Source organism: Centruroides sculpturatus, unplaced genomic scaffold (genome assembly GCF_000671375.1).
Source record: "Centruroides sculpturatus isolate CEXI.00-Female unplaced genomic scaffold, Cexi_2.0 scaffold108, whole genome shotgun sequence".
Classification (NCBI taxonomy): domain Eukaryota; kingdom Metazoa; phylum Arthropoda; class Arachnida; order Scorpiones; family Buthidae; genus Centruroides; species Centruroides sculpturatus.
Window position 1 is genome coordinate 977,828 of NW_019384344.1, and position 15,705 is coordinate 993,532.

Genomic DNA, 15,705 nt, shown 5'->3' on the forward strand with positions numbered 1-15,705 from the left:
ATCAATGATGGCACTAAACGGAGATCCTTCAATTTCCAAATAAATAGTGCGTAATTTTGATTTCGAAATTGCAAGACACTCTGAAAGATAAGGAGGGATTCTAGCAGCTTGAAAACAGGGCTCTCCCTCGGGAGCCCGATCCATTAGTTTTTTTGTTCCTCATTTTGATTTTCGAGTTTATCCATGAGTTGGCGCATTTTTTCGAATGCATAAAATTTTGGATATTTACAACTTTTCTTATAATGACCCCTATTCCAACAGTTATGGCAAATAATATCGTGAGAACTTTCTTCTGAGACTGTCTGATTTCGAGATATAGCATGTTCTGNTCCAAATAATTAAATTTTAATTTTAGGACTTATAGGATAGTTATTTCAAATTTACTGTTTATAGCATATAAGTGTGATTTTTTTTTCATATTCTATCAATAAATTTCTAAAGTTTTGTTGGTAAATTGAGGTCATCTGCCAAGGACATTTTAGACTGTTTCTTGGAAAGTCAGCTGAGCTTGAAAACTTACTGCTTGTACACTGATGATGTGTATATAATTTAAAGTTCATTATGCTGTCAATGAAAAGATGGAAAAATATTTTGATGATGCCTGGACAATCTACAAAATGGGTAATCTATGCACAAATAATAAAGAGTTTGGTGTATTTATATTTGTGATGCAAATAATTTGTTTTTGCATTCTTTCATTATTATATTTGTACAATTTATTTCTCAAAGGCTGACTATTTAATTTGCAAAAATGCTACTTTTTCCTATTCTACCTTCTAAATCTGAGGATTTGTCATGCTCTGCGTTCTCTCCCTTGAACTGTACAGTACGTGCCTCCACCCATATCTACATCATGTGCTTTCTGCAATCAAATATCAGAAAGATGTCAAAGAGAGTTCATTATGCTTCGACATGTCTTTTATCAGATGCAGAACACTTGCATCTCAGAGCTTTCTTCCATTATAAAAGCAATAAGAAATCACATGAGATTATGTTCAGTGAATATAAAGTATATGGCAGGATATCAGCTCCAATTGTAATATTGGTTGCATAATAATGGCAGTTTGTGACATCACATTATTGTAAGAGAAACCATTTCACTTCAGAAAGTTCAAGAATGTTTCAAGGATGAAAAAAAAAAACAGTGAAATTCTCTGAAATCTTTATCCATTGTTTCTCAAGGCACAAAATGTGTATCTGCTTCAAAATTGTTGTCAATGACAGACTATTAATAAAAGATGTATAAACAAATCTGAACCAAACAGGAACTGAGCAGCATCTATGGAGATTTGAGATCAATCTCCACAGAGATATAAACAGCATATTTTTCAAGAAATTCCAAAGGAAAAACTTTACTATATTATAAGATATGATCATAAATTTTATTTTCACTCAATATTTTATAACTAAATGAGTTTAGAAATTTGTTTTCTAAATATATAAAATTCATTAAATCTAAAAACAGTTAAAATAAAAATATTAAACTGTAATCTGTAATTTGAGAACGGTAAGAATATTATAATATAGTTTACTTACANTATTAATTTACTATTATGTACTTACTTAAACACCGATAAACACTATTTAAATTTTTTGATAAAAACAATTCACAACCAAACGGCCATTATTTAATTTCGTTAATGGCCGATTGGGGACGTTTTCTTCACTGCACAACTCCCGAATGTAACGGGAAATACTGATTTACAGGTTCTAAAATTTTCTCTTCCTGTTATATTTAAAGTTCGTAAAAATTTAATAAAAGAAGTTTTTTACGATTATTTTTATTAATACTTTATTGATAATTTTTCATAAATTTAATATTAATTCTATTTAACGCTAATTAATAAAAATATCATTTAATAGTTTTATTTCAGTATTTAGAACAATTTGATTTATTAACTGTCAAATAGGAAAAAAAAATTAAAACAATGGGAGCATGGAAAAGCGGCTTCAATACAGCCGGATCAGTAAGCCTGTTTCATTTGAAACAATTCATTGGCTTGCTCATACAGCTGTATTAAAGTTATTTTACCAAGCATAGAAATTATTATTTTTGTGCTTCTATGGCGCAGAAAGTGTTGAGAAAATGTTCAAGTTTCTACGTGGGAATCAAGGAAATCTTGTAACTAATGAAAATCAGATTTAATTATATGCGATTTGATTCAGTTTTTATTAACTGATGAGCAATTACTTATTGTGACATCGTCACAATGCCGGGCTGCAATTTTTAATCGTATTTTTTATTTTATATAAGTTAAAATATATGCTCTTCACCTTAAATTAGTACTGGCTTACTCCTGTAGATCATGCCTTTCTTTTAACAATATAGTCATGCCGGTCATTTACCTAACACCTTTTGGGGGAAAATTTTTGAATTGAAATAACATGACTTCCGGTTTTCATCGGATGTTTGTATATAGTTAATCGGGGCATCTGCCCATAAAGTTTCCATATCTTGTCCAGACTTTCATCTATCTAACACCATTCTCGAGATTAAGGAATGACAGACGGACGACAATGGGAATTTATAGATCTACATTTTTTTTCCTTCTTCAAATTGCAGCACAATAACTGAAATGTCATTAAAACGTAAATAAATAAGACTAATACACAAAAAATCGCTTTAAATAGTTATTTAATTTTTCCTTTTGTTGGTCGGATATTATTGCTTTAAAAATTCTTAATTACGATAAAGTGAACAGCATCATCCTAATTAAGGGAAAGCTAAAGCATTTTCTAACGTAAAGCTTCTTTCACAGATTGCATTGAAAATCACTAGTTGCTACAGTGTCAAGATACAGCATGATGCTTTCCTTGGAAGTACGTAAGCCGGTGAGTTTTCGTGCCATATGAAACAGGCCATGTCATTGGCTTGATTAGCTGCTTGCCATAGAAACACGCCTATAGTGTGACCATGCTACCTACCGTATGTCTTTCATATTCCTTCCATTTTAGATTTTTCTCAGTATCATTCTATTAGAATTTTTATGTTTTGCAAGTTATTTTAATTTTCAGAATAATAAACGAATTTGATATTTCTTTAATTTTTATTTTCCCAGTTATTAAAACAGAGAGAAAGTATGGCGATTCGGCAAAAATAACCCCCCTCAGATTTTTACATTTTTGGACTTGAGATACTTTGAACAGTCGAGAAATGCAAAAAAAAAAGTGGGGATTTTTCTGTACGTATGGATAGTAGAGTGCATATATGTGGCACGATTTTGTTCACTCTCTTTGAAGATTAATAACGTCTGTGCTTTTTGCCGAAAATTTCTAAAATTTTGCAGGTAGGTTTGTTTATTAGGGAGATTGATGCTATTANAAATTTTATTTTCACTCAATATTTTATAACTAAATGAGTTTAGAAATTTGTTTTCTAAATATATAAAATTCATTAAATCTAAAAACAGTTAAAATAAAAATATTAAACTGTAATCTGTAATTTGAGAACGGTAAGAATATTATAATATAGTTTACTTACAGCTTCTTCTTTGGTCATTGGAGATTGGCGAGGCATAAAAAGCGCAGAGAGATCTGCTTTTGTTTCCTGAGTACTCATCCATTTCTGAATTTAAAAAGAATTACAAAAATTTACTCAAATTCTTAACTAATTTAAAAATGTTATTTAGAATTTCAATAAATATGGAAATTAAAATTATATGTATTATGAAATATAAGATAATATAAAATAAATTTACAGTATGTTTGTTTCACAAATCTTGGTTGATCTGTTGTGATATAGATTTATCCTTGTTATTGAACATAAAACCTGTGTTTATTGTATACAATGAGCACAGGTTTTATGAATTTACAAGATCTAAAGTACATCTTAGATCACTGCATATACTCATTCTAAATATCCAGAGTAAGTAATGTGTACTCTTGGCCAAGATTTGTGAAATAAACTATAAAAATATGATAAGACCAAAACTAGCAATAAATAAATAAAATTTAGTATTGTTATTTATCTNGTGTAGCATAGAACATTTCTGATCTTAACATTTCCTGCTGCAGCAAAAATTTAAAATGCTTCCTATATGATTTAACTGAACAGGAAAAATAATTAAATTTTTTCCTATTCAAACATTGTTCTCAAAATTTAGTCAAATTTATTTACTTTTAAGAGAATAATTATTTATTAAATCATAATTGTATGATCTAAAAACTGAAAAATTTAACTTTATGTCAGTTTTAAAAAATATTTTCAACCTCCCTTAATTAAGCATTAATAAAATGATTCAAAACTACAAAGTATAAAAAAAAATTACTTCAATTATTATTAAGACAGTAATTTTGACTTTAATACTTACTGTTATTCATAAAAGTTTTAATGGATTACTGTATAACATCTGTAAATTGTTTATTTTCTGAATAATAAACTATGATAAACTATGACTAATATTGTTTTACAAAGTAAATTAAAATTGTTTTACAAAGTAAATTAAAATTTCTTAACTTTAAATGAAAACCTTTAAAGGAAAGTTTGCTGTTTCATCAAAACTGTGCAGCATAACTATGCCACGTGCATGCAATTTCACCGTGCATCTATAATTTTCTTTAACTGTATCACCTCATCTCATGTGAACATTTTAATTAATAAATTCAGCAAAATTGGGAAATTAAGCTCAATCTAAAATACCAAGTTTAAAATATCCTAATGTAATTTGAAATACTGATGAAATATATTAATTTATTGCAAATAGTCGAATGTCATCTTGGAACAAAACTATAAACAATACTTTCAAGAATTTTATAATTATAAGAAACAGCAAAAATTTGCACTTAATTCATAATAAAAATAATGATTACAAAACATTAAAAATTGGAAATTTTGTAATTTTGCTGTTTTCTGTAGCAGTATAGTTGTTAAATATGCTACAAAGAATCTTAATATTCACAATTTATTAGAAAATGCCTACTTTTTATAAAATTATGTAATAAATGATTTTATTTCAATGATTTTATTTCAAATGACAAATAAATATAAAAATAAATGACAGTTTGAGAAATCAATGTAGTAATCTACCTAAATGTAAATGTTAACCATCCCATATTGCCAGCATCCCTTCCTTGCCAAAAGTATACAACACATTGAAAATCATCTTCTACTTGTTCTTCATCTTCTACAGTTTCTTCTCCTTCTGGAGATTCAACTGGTACCCAATACCGACATAAGAAGACATAGCATTATTTTATTTTACCTAATTTTCATAAAAACCATTAATTAAATTATGTCAAAAAATTAATAGGAAAAGTAGTTAGGACATTTATAGCAATTGGAATTNGTATGGCGATTCGGCAAAAATAACCCCCCCCTCAGATTTTTACATTTTTGGACTTGAGATACTTTGAACAGTCGAGAAATGCAAAAAAAAAAAAAAAAAAATTGTGGATTTTTCTGTACGTATGGATAGTAGAGTGCATATATGTGGCACGATTTTGTTCACTCTCTTTGAAGATTAATAACGTCTGTGCTTTTTGCCGAAAATTTCTAAAATTTTGCAGGTAGGTTTGTTTATTAGGGAGATTGATGCTATTAAATTTCGGTGCTTAAAGGTCGAGGGAGTGGGGAGATAATGGGGATCGTGTATCTCCAATAGGGTCTAAGTTAATAACGATTTTACTTGTTATTACCATTTGCAATGTCTTATATAACCCATTCCTACCCTCAAAATTAAGCTTTTTGCCACTTTATAATAATTAAAAATATAAAAAGTTGTTTTAATAAAATATGATAACAGATGGCGCCACCAAAATTTTAAATGTTGCCGGGAAAGTTAAGAAACTCGTCGCTGATTTATTTTATTTTGAAACAAAATAAAAATTTGAGATAGGATTACTTCCAAATAAATCAAATTAAAATTTTTCGAAGCAATCTACCACAATATAAGATTTTATATTTAAGAATATAGTGTGACAAAAAAAAAAAATGCTATTTAAAGAAAAATGTGATTACTGTGCGAATTTAATAATACACAAGTCATATTAAACATTTATATGTTTTATAACAATATCAATGAATTAAATTATATAAACAACAATGGCACGCACATAAATCTTATTAGAAACGTGAAATTTAATTTGCCTTATCAAAAAAATTTGACCAGAAATATTTAAAGCGTCTCCGAAATATTTTATGTTTTTAGTATCCCAACAACAGTGTCTCATACACAGTTTAAGGATTACCCTGAAGAACTCGCCTTCTACTGTACTATTTTAGATGCCGTTTTTTGTGGAAAATCGAACATATTTTTAGACCCATCTAAAAATTCTCTAATTAGTGTGGGACCTAATTCTTGCACCCAGTGAAAACGGATAAGATCGGTTATAATCTAATAATCTTAATCTTCGATATCGTTACTTTTTGCGCGAGCAACGCCGGGCTCATCTGTTACTTTTTCGCTAATATTTTATATGATAGTTATCAGATTTTTAAAAACTTTAAGCAAACAAGTCCACATTTTAAAGATGAAAATCCATTTACTGGTAACACTTTTTGTGATTGTGTATTCGATAAGTATTATNTACTCATTCTAAATATCCAGAGTAAGTAATGTGTACTCTTGGCCAAGATTTGTGAAATAAACTATAAGAATATGATAAGACCAAAACTAGCAATAAATAAATAAAATTTAATATTCTTGAAATATTAAAGAAAACATTAAAATCTTTTGCAGGGTCTTTACTTTGGAATGTTTTACATAAAAATAAGTAAAAGGATTATATGTTTGGTAAAGCAATTGTGTCAATCTGTTAACATTTTCACAGCTGCCATGGAACTAATGAGTTAAAATTTCAGCTACTGAAATTAAACTGGTGCCATTGAAACAATGCTTATAAATTAAAAATAATGCAAACTTCATACATTAAATGTATTTATTATGATATACAGTTCATAAATTTACATACTAACTCAAAAACTTTACAGTTTGAATGTTTTATATCTTCACAATAAACTTTGAAAATTTTTATTGCTTTTCATTGTTCTACTTGTCTCGTGAGAGAAAAACAATACACTTAAATTCAATGAAATTTCACATTTGGATTAAAATTATACATGAATTAATTGAAAGAGATGAAATATGCAAAAATATTAATAAAGAGTGTTACGGCTAATGGGAATCTTAGCCAGGTACAAGTTCAAATGGTGAGTCCGTACCCCAAGGTTCCAATCTATTCTGGGGTATACGTTCGTTCTTCTTGCTTCTTGCACTCGTCGACGTCCTCACAACCAGAGACCAAGCCAAAGAGTGNAATGCGCTGCTGTTTGTAGGCATTTAGGATATTTCAACATTACAGTTTCATTTTATGTCAATTGTATAAAACACTATTATTACTAAATTAAATTCATTTAGTTTGGTAATAATACTCAAATACCCTATGAGTATCAAAAATATTTATTTCCTACCGATTATAATTAATAAATAAGATCAATCATCATCAGTGTTCAAAAAGAGAAATTTTCCATACTAAATTTCTTTTTAGTTTATGTCTTAATCCACATACTGTATGTTATTTTATATTTATAGTAGAACATAGTCTCTAGTCCTAAGAGTATGTGCTAAATCTGTCTGGTTAAGTCAAATCTGCATCAAATCTGTTAAAAAAATTGCCATATATGGTTATTTAATACCCATATACTCAATGGCTATTTAAACAGTCAATACATGGTTATATTTTGTGAAAAAAATGCATGGTAACAGAAATCAGAAATAGCCAGAAAATATCTGAATATAAAGAGTTATTTTTACATATTTACTGTAATTTTATGTGGATAACCTCACAAAAAATTGCTAAAATAAAAATAAAAATTGCGTGTAACCTGCATCATTGCATACCATCTCCAAAGTGGCATTTGGAAACATGACACTTCCTGATATACAGTTTAGAAGCTTTCTTTAAAAAAACTTCATTTTTTCCCTCCTAATCATTTGTGTTTTATTTCCATTAGCAGTCAATTGTAAATGTAATTTAAAATAAATGAAATGGAACAAAGGGGGAAAAATGAAATATTTCAGACAAAATCTCTCAAACTGCACAAGTATCAAAAAAACAGCTGCCAATTCACAATTTTTTCATCCTTTACCTTCATTTCTATTTTATTTATCAAATAATATTAATAAAATATATAATAAAAATAATAAANAATTTTAAATGTTGCCGGGAAAGTTAAGAAACTCGTCGCTGATTTATTTTATTTTGAAACAAAATAAAAATTTGAGATAGGATTACTTCCAAATAAATCAAATTAAAATTTTTCGAAGCAATCTACCACAATATAAGATTTTATATTTAAGAATATAGTGTGACAAAAAAAAAATGCTATTTAAAGAAAAATGTGATTACTGTGCGAATTTAATAATACACAAGTCATATTAAACATTTATATGTTTTATAACAATATCAATGAATTAAATTATATAAACAACAATGGCACGCACATAAATCTTATTAGAAACGTGAAATTTAATTTGCCTTATCAAAAAAATTTGACCAGAAATATTTAAAGCGTCTCCGAAATATTTTATGTTTTTAGTATCCCAACAACAGTGTCTCATACACAGTTTAAGGATTACCCTGAAGAACTCGCCTTCTACTGTACTATTTTAGATGCCGTTTTTTGTGGAAAATCGAACATATTTTTAGACCCATCTAAAAATTCTCTAATTAGTGTGGGACCTAATTCTTGCACCCAGTGAAAACGGATAAGATCGGTTATAATCTAATAATCTTAATCTTCGATATCGTTACTTTTTGCGCGAGCAACGCCGGGCTCATCTGTTACTTTTTCGCTAATATTTTATATGATAGTTATCAGATTTTTAAAAACTTTAAGCAAACAAGTCCACATTTTAAAGATGAAAATCCATTTACTGGTAACACTTTTTGTGATTGTGTATTCGATAAGTATTATTGCAACTGTTGTTTTAAATCCTGTCTGTAGCTAGTTTCATTGTAACTACTACCATAATCCAGAAGTCACACATTACTTAGAAAACTGTAGAATTGTGTTAATTTCACTCCGGATACAAACCGTACAAAATTTGGAAATATCGATAATGAATTATTATCCAAAGACAAAAGAAATTTAAAATATTGCATATATAAATTGTTTCATTTTAATATTTACGATTATGAAATATTTGTGACATTTTAATAAAATTATTTTTCAAGTAGCTTCTATACAATATTTAACGTCATCTGGAGAGATTATTTTTGCCCACGAGATTAATATCAGTCTGTAAGTAATACGCTTTGTTATTACACACCAAAGTGCGAGTGTTTTTGGAATGTGACCTCACTGTCGGTAGAAGGCTCGTTACTGGAGGAAAGGTAAATTAGGCATATAAGATTTCGTTTTAAAATGGTATCTTTTTAATTTCAATTACACTGGAAACTAGCTTATTCGAAATTCCGATTTATCCAGACCCGCATAAAAAGAGACAGTAGTCGTTAAACAAATAAACCTAATTTCTAGTAATAAACTAATGAAAATTAGATTGCTGTCTTTCGAAACGGTTCGATCTACAAATATTCAAATGCGAATGTAACTTGCTGCAATGACTGAATACAAATAGGGCTGTGGCGACAGCTTTGGCGATAAACCCCAAAGTCGCCACAAGGGGGAACCCCTGACCTGACCTATGACATCACACACATTCTTGTTGGATTTGGGCCTCTCCAGACGTGTGTAGTAACACCTCGTGTATTAACCTGTACAGTCACGCCATAATTCATATATAGAATAAATGATAATCTTTTATTGTATGTGGCCCTGTTTGTAATGAGTAATTTCACACGAACCGGTGACCACAAGGGCTATAGCTTGCGGGTATGAACTTGGTAGCCGTGGAACGTTATTGCTAATTCGTCATTTGGTCGCCTTCCGTTCGTATGGAGATTGTGGTCCTCGGTTTTTTTTTTTTTTTTTAACTCCGTCCTGTGGGCAATAAGAGCGGCCTCTTTTTAGCAAGCCCATTATGAGTTCGGCCATGCCCACAATGGAGGCGGCCGGGTGGTGAGGGACGGGGCCGACATATCCGAACGGACCACCCCCCGAAAAATTCCTGGGGATTTTTCGACCCGTTTGGATTCGAACCCGGGTTCCCCAGAGCGGTAAACTGCCACCTTGACCGCTCGGCCATCCGGCCGCCGCCACAGATTACTAAAAGCGTACACGTGTGAAGGAAGGTGGTGTATGTGTTTGTACTGTACAGTACATCTGCAGATACCATCTAAAATATTTGACTTTTTAATATAATTTGAATATTTTCGGGTAAAAAACGAAAAAGTCGGGATATTCCGGAAAAGATTTCCCGATCGGGACGTGTGACAAGTTTACATGATGTCGCCTATATAAATGTATCAATGCAACAATTTGAATTATAAATAATCAAATTACACAAAATTAGGTACGGTGTAAACATTTTATGAACTTATGCGTTTAACGATTTAAATTATATGTAAAGTTCATATATCATCTGTACAATTATCAACTTTTTAAAGTGAGCTATTCGTTTCATTACAATAAGTAATCTCTCGCTTCAAACGCAGTGTATTATATTTAAATCTATAATATATACTGTATTTTAAAAATATATAATTTTATATTTGTGTAAGTAATTTGTTTTTATTTTTTTACACTTACTAGAAAAGATAACTACAGTATTTATTAAAATATAAATAAAATTTTTTATTTGAGAACAATGTTGCCAACTGAATTTGCGAGAATGTGGCAACACTAAACTTGTAACCATGTTTGTTTACGAGAATGTACGGAGCATGCTTAAGAATGGTTGTTTTAAATAAGTAAAATATATACACGTAGACACAGATAAAAGGTAATATTGGCTATACATATATAACGAATTGATTGATATATTCTTTTTCAGTTAATATCAAGTAGATACACCGAAGCGAATTACAAGTTTAGTATTTTTTTAAAATTATATAATGAAAAATTCTGTATTTAACTATTGATTCTTAAATTGTAATAGTATTGACACACACCAAACATTAATATAAACATTGAATTATTATGCCATCATATAATTGCTGAGATAGACATAGACACACCAAAAAAGTACAAAGTTTTGTTGTTTGTTGTTTGTGTTTATTTTAAATATAAACATAATATGTCTTGAAATCAATAATGTAGTAATCCTCAGTAGGATAACTTTACTTGGTAAGTGTTTCTAAACAATTTCTGGAGACTGCTACAATAAAACAATATAATTAAAATTAGGAGCTCAGAATTTAGTATGTATTTTAGGAATTAAAGAAATGGAATGGTTTTTGCATGAGAGATGTATCACAAACAAAAAAATGAAATGAAAATAATCTGATACAATTTGCATTATATCTCGTTTACTAGGCTTGACAGTGTGAAATGACAACTCAAAATAATAATCAGATAATTTTGAGTTGTCAATCAATCAAATCAGTATGATGACAATGATGATGACGACAACGATAACCAAATTCTGGCTTCAATAAGTATAAGTTTTAATAGTATTTTTTAAGTAAATAATTACTCATTATTATTAATTAAGTAGCAAAAATAGCATTCTGTATGTGTAGCTGTATTCTGTTTGCTTAATAAATTATGTCATTTACGTGGCATTTGGCATGTACAGAAATATGTAAATCTCGGATAATTCAGTAACTTGATTTGAATTATCTGATAACTCAATAATTCAAAGTTGGGATTATTTCATTCCTTGAATCTCAAACTAATGAGGATTTGCTGTATTATTTTAATGCTTAATTTTATTTTGAAAATTGTTAAAGAAAAAAATTCAAAGTAAATCAAACTCAAAATCCATTTATTTTATTTAAAATATTCTCTGATCCAGTGGTACTGTTACTGACTCTAAAAAATGTTGATTTTGCAAAAGACTTTATTAAACAATTTTATATCATCCATGAATTTTTAAGAATGTCTTTATCAAAATTAACTTTTTTAAATTAATATTTTGATAGTTTTTAATGTGTTTTGGGCTTTAGTCACTCAAATAGGAATATTTTTTTATTAGTTTAATTTAAAATTAATAATTATTTTTATTCAAATAATATTTTCATCTAGGGATATTTAAAGAAAAATGAAGATGCAGCTTGTTACTCGCCTTTTTAATTTTGCAAGATCCAGTTTGTGTATGAGAAGATTATATACTACACATATAATATATAGCTGTTTACAAACTCAATTAAAAGTGCCATGCAAATATTCTAATTTGACCTTCAAGATTGTAATGAAACAACATTATGCTACATATTTAGAAAATCAAGAGTTGAATACTGTTTTATTATCACATGGACTGACTGAAGAAGAATTAGATGACATGTGGAAAACCAAATCTCAACTATTGAACTATCCAGTTACACATTGGAATAACACAATTGAAATATTAAATAAACATGGATTTTCAATAAATGACATCAAAAATATTTTAATGACTGTACCTAGCATTTTGGAAATTAAACCAAATGATTTAAATAATACAATTAACAAGTGGAGAGAGCAAAAATTAGGTGAAAAAAAATTATTAATGATTATTAATAACACTCCTTGGTTGTTGTTATTAAAAGATAAATATATAGATGAAAGAGTAAAAGATATTTACAAGATGTTTACAAATTTGGATAGACATAAATTATTAGAAATATGTCCTTTAATATTTATTGAAGATTGGAATAGTATACTTGAAAAAATTCAATATATACAAGAAGCTATGGGATTTACTCAGATGCAGATCGTAAAAGGAAAGTGTTTAGAACATACTTTATTACATATTAAAACTAGGCATATGTGTGCCGTTATGTGTGGAAAATTTAAAAGATTATCTCCAAAGAAAAATATCTTAACTAATATTTCATTGAAAAAGATTGCTGATACAACAAATAGAGATTTTGCAAAAATTTGTGGAATATCATTAGAAGAATACTATGTATTTTGTGATATTATGAAGGAATTAGATTTAGATGAAAACTCAGATGATGATGTATGAGTATAAAATTATTTTAATTTGAAATAAATTAGAACGTGAAAAATATACAGTACTGTATTAATTATTAGAATGTAGTTTAATGAACTATTTCACAGTTTTGTTTAATTTCAACTGTAAATATAAATGTGTCCTATTATAAGCAACAATCCATTAAATTACCTAAAAGAATCTTAGAACAATTAAATATTTTCATGCTAATTCATATTCAAGAAAAAATCCAATCTGAAATTGAAATAAAATTTTATTCTAATTTTACAATTTTAGATTAAGCTTACTCCTGAAGATGAAGTTTGAAGTTACAGAAGCAGTAGAACATTTTGAACTTTATCTTTAGTGAGGTACTTTTCCTAAGTTACTGAGTTTTAGCACCTTTTCAATGATTTTATTACAAAAAAGTAAAAATTATTATCTTAATAATAAAAAGTCTGTTCTCCAAATATTTTAAACAACAGTTCACTTTTCAACATTTCAATGTTTAAAATATTTTTTTCTAGTCTTTTATTGTAAATTTCAAAGACTAATTTACAATAATTATCATTCCAAACAATCAATCAATGAATGTGGTTTGTCTGATGAAACATGCATCATAAAAAATTGTGCAATGCCAGAAAATATTGAAGTATAAAATCCTTAATAATTTATAATAAAATTCAGCTATTTTTGTTTAAAAATACTTTTTACTCTGCCCAGTATATGTTAAGAAGACAATTGTGAGTTTGGCCAGACCCACAATGAGGCAGCTGGGGTTGAAGTACAGACCACCTTTGAAAGTTTCTGACTTTTCAGTCTGATTGGATTCACTCCCAGACTTTCCATAGTGGTAGGTTGATGCCTTAACTACTTCATCCATCCATCTTGCCAGCAATACTTCCTATTGAAGACAGCTGGTAAAGGTATCAGCCTACGTCTGGGGACATGTGAACAACTACAGGAATTTTCATGGACAGTCTGACCTGAGGCAGTTGGCAACACAGCACTTATCCACTGTCCCCAACTTATGTGATGTCAGGACTGAGGCTAACTCACTTTTTGGGTCGACATGCATCCGTTCGGATGTTCATCTCATTGTGCACCCCGACCACTGCTTCCACAGTCAGCGTAACTTTAACCCTTGTATATTGCTTTGTAAAATAAACTTGTGGCAACAACCATTGGACTCTTTTGTCTGTCCTGGAATCATTCATTCGCCACCACGACAATCCTCTTCGTGGATGTAATCCACGAGCAGAATTGTCGGCATTGACCGACATAGCCGATTTTCATTCTCAAGAGGTACGCCTTAGTGGCCTCCTCAGTCCCTTACCACTCAGTTATGTTTCTGATTAAACCCATGAGGAGTATGGAAAAAGGCTTTAAATATGTCTACAGGGCAGAGAGAAAATCTTATTAAAATTATTCTAAAGTTGTTAATTAATATACAGTGATAACCAGTCAGTTTTGTGAGTTTGTTGTTGGTTTTTCTTTCTCCACAGATGGTGCTGCTTCATAACACAATGAATTATTATTTATGATTAATTTTTATTGTAATCCAAAGTAGGATTGTTCAGCGGATTTAAAATATTAAGAGATGATATTATTATTACGAGTTAAGCCGCAGTTCAAGCAACTTAGAAGCCTAAGTATTCCTCAACTGCACCCTCCAAAACCAAGCCTAATTTAACGTGATTAAACACTTTCCCTTTTGTTTTCCTTACACATACAGGGGTGGGAGGTAGAAAATCTCTCTTGCTTTCATTTTATTTTGTGTTGATCTCAGCTTTCACTTAAAACGCATTCTTTTCGCGCATACTTTTGTAACAAAATAGGCTTTTGCGTAAAACTATCTTCCTACGTAAAACTATCTTGAAAGAATAGACCTATAAATTTTCACTTTCATCCATCTGTCTTTCCTTAATCTCGAGAACAGAGTTAGATAGATCGTACTTGTATCATAGAGATCATATGTGGAAAGAATGGTGCAGGAAGCCCCGATTAGCTGTATACGAACTTCAGATGCAAACCGAAAGTCGCCTGATTTCAATTCAAAAATTTTTCCCAGAACGGAGTTACATAAATGGGTTTGTTTCTTTGTTATCGGGACTACTAATTTGAGGTGGAGAGCATATATTTTAAATTTAAAAAAATTAAAAATATGATTAAAAATTGCAACCAGGCATTGTTAGTTATTTAAATAGATTGCTAGTGAATAATTGTAAATATTTTTAAGTTTGAGATATTTATTTGTTCTTTCATTAATTGCTTCAGCTTTAGTGAGAGAAGAATTATTGTTTTCTTACAAGAACTAATAGGAGAATATATACAATTTAGCCTAAAATCAGGTCCATACGTAGGATTTTTTACAAAATACTGGAAATGGCAAAAATAAACAGTTTATTTATTTTAATTCTAAAATAGATAATTGACGCGAAACAAAGATATAAAAACCTGTTTTTATTATTTTTACGTATTTCTGCTCGTGAGACGAGATGATGCCAAAATCATGTGACAGCTGCAGCCAATTATCGTGATTATTAAATCGGTGATATTATATTGGCTTGTTAATAAAATTGCTTTATTCAAAGATTGATTCTACAGTCAAATATTAAAAACAGGCAAAACCGAAAACAGCCCGAAAATCGGAGATGTCTAGTCACCCCATCTTAGTGCCAACGAAGAGAGGAGTTAAAGAAACTGCAAGTACTGTCAGGGCTGTGGAGTC

General features: G+C 29.5%; 2 protein-coding genes across 4 annotated transcripts in view; one reads left to right on the forward strand and one right to left on the reverse strand.

Annotated features, from left to right (window-relative positions):
• The window catches only part of LOC111635307 (protein flightless-1-like), a 30,270-nt gene extending 25,089 nt beyond the window's left edge, over positions 1–5,181 (reverse strand). Inside the window, exon 1 of the mRNA XM_023380241.1 lies at positions 5,027–5,181. Coding sequence (XP_023236009.1) covers positions 5,027–5,052 — 26 coding nt within the window. The 5' untranslated portion in view covers positions 5,053–5,181. The remainder of the gene's footprint in view (positions 1–5,026) is intronic.
• A 229-nt stretch (positions 5,182–5,410) lies between these two features.
• On the forward strand, positions 5,411–14,587 carry LOC111635317. Of its 3 annotated transcripts, none has more exons than XM_023380265.1 (2): positions 5,411–5,505; positions 12,086–14,587. In XM_023380265.1, the coding sequence occupies exon 2, from the start codon at positions 12,102–12,104 to the stop codon at positions 13,005–13,007; it is 906 nt and encodes a 301-aa protein (XP_023236033.1). In that variant the 5' UTR covers positions 5,411–5,505; positions 12,086–12,101; the 3' UTR covers positions 13,008–14,587. The 3 variants fall into 3 exon arrangements, with proteins under 3 accessions (XP_023236033.1, XP_023236025.1, XP_023236019.1); XM_023380257.1 differs by lacking the exon at positions 5,411–5,505 and adding an exon at positions 9,242–9,333; XM_023380251.1 differs by lacking the exon at positions 5,411–5,505 and adding an exon at positions 10,725–10,841.
• The last annotated feature ends 1,118 nt before the right edge of the window (positions 14,588–15,705 follow it).

Coding starts and splice junctions, on each gene's coding strand:
- LOC111635317 (XM_023380265.1), top strand. CDS start 12,102: ATGAAGATGCAGCTTGTTACTCGCCTTTTTAATTTTGCAAGATCCAGT.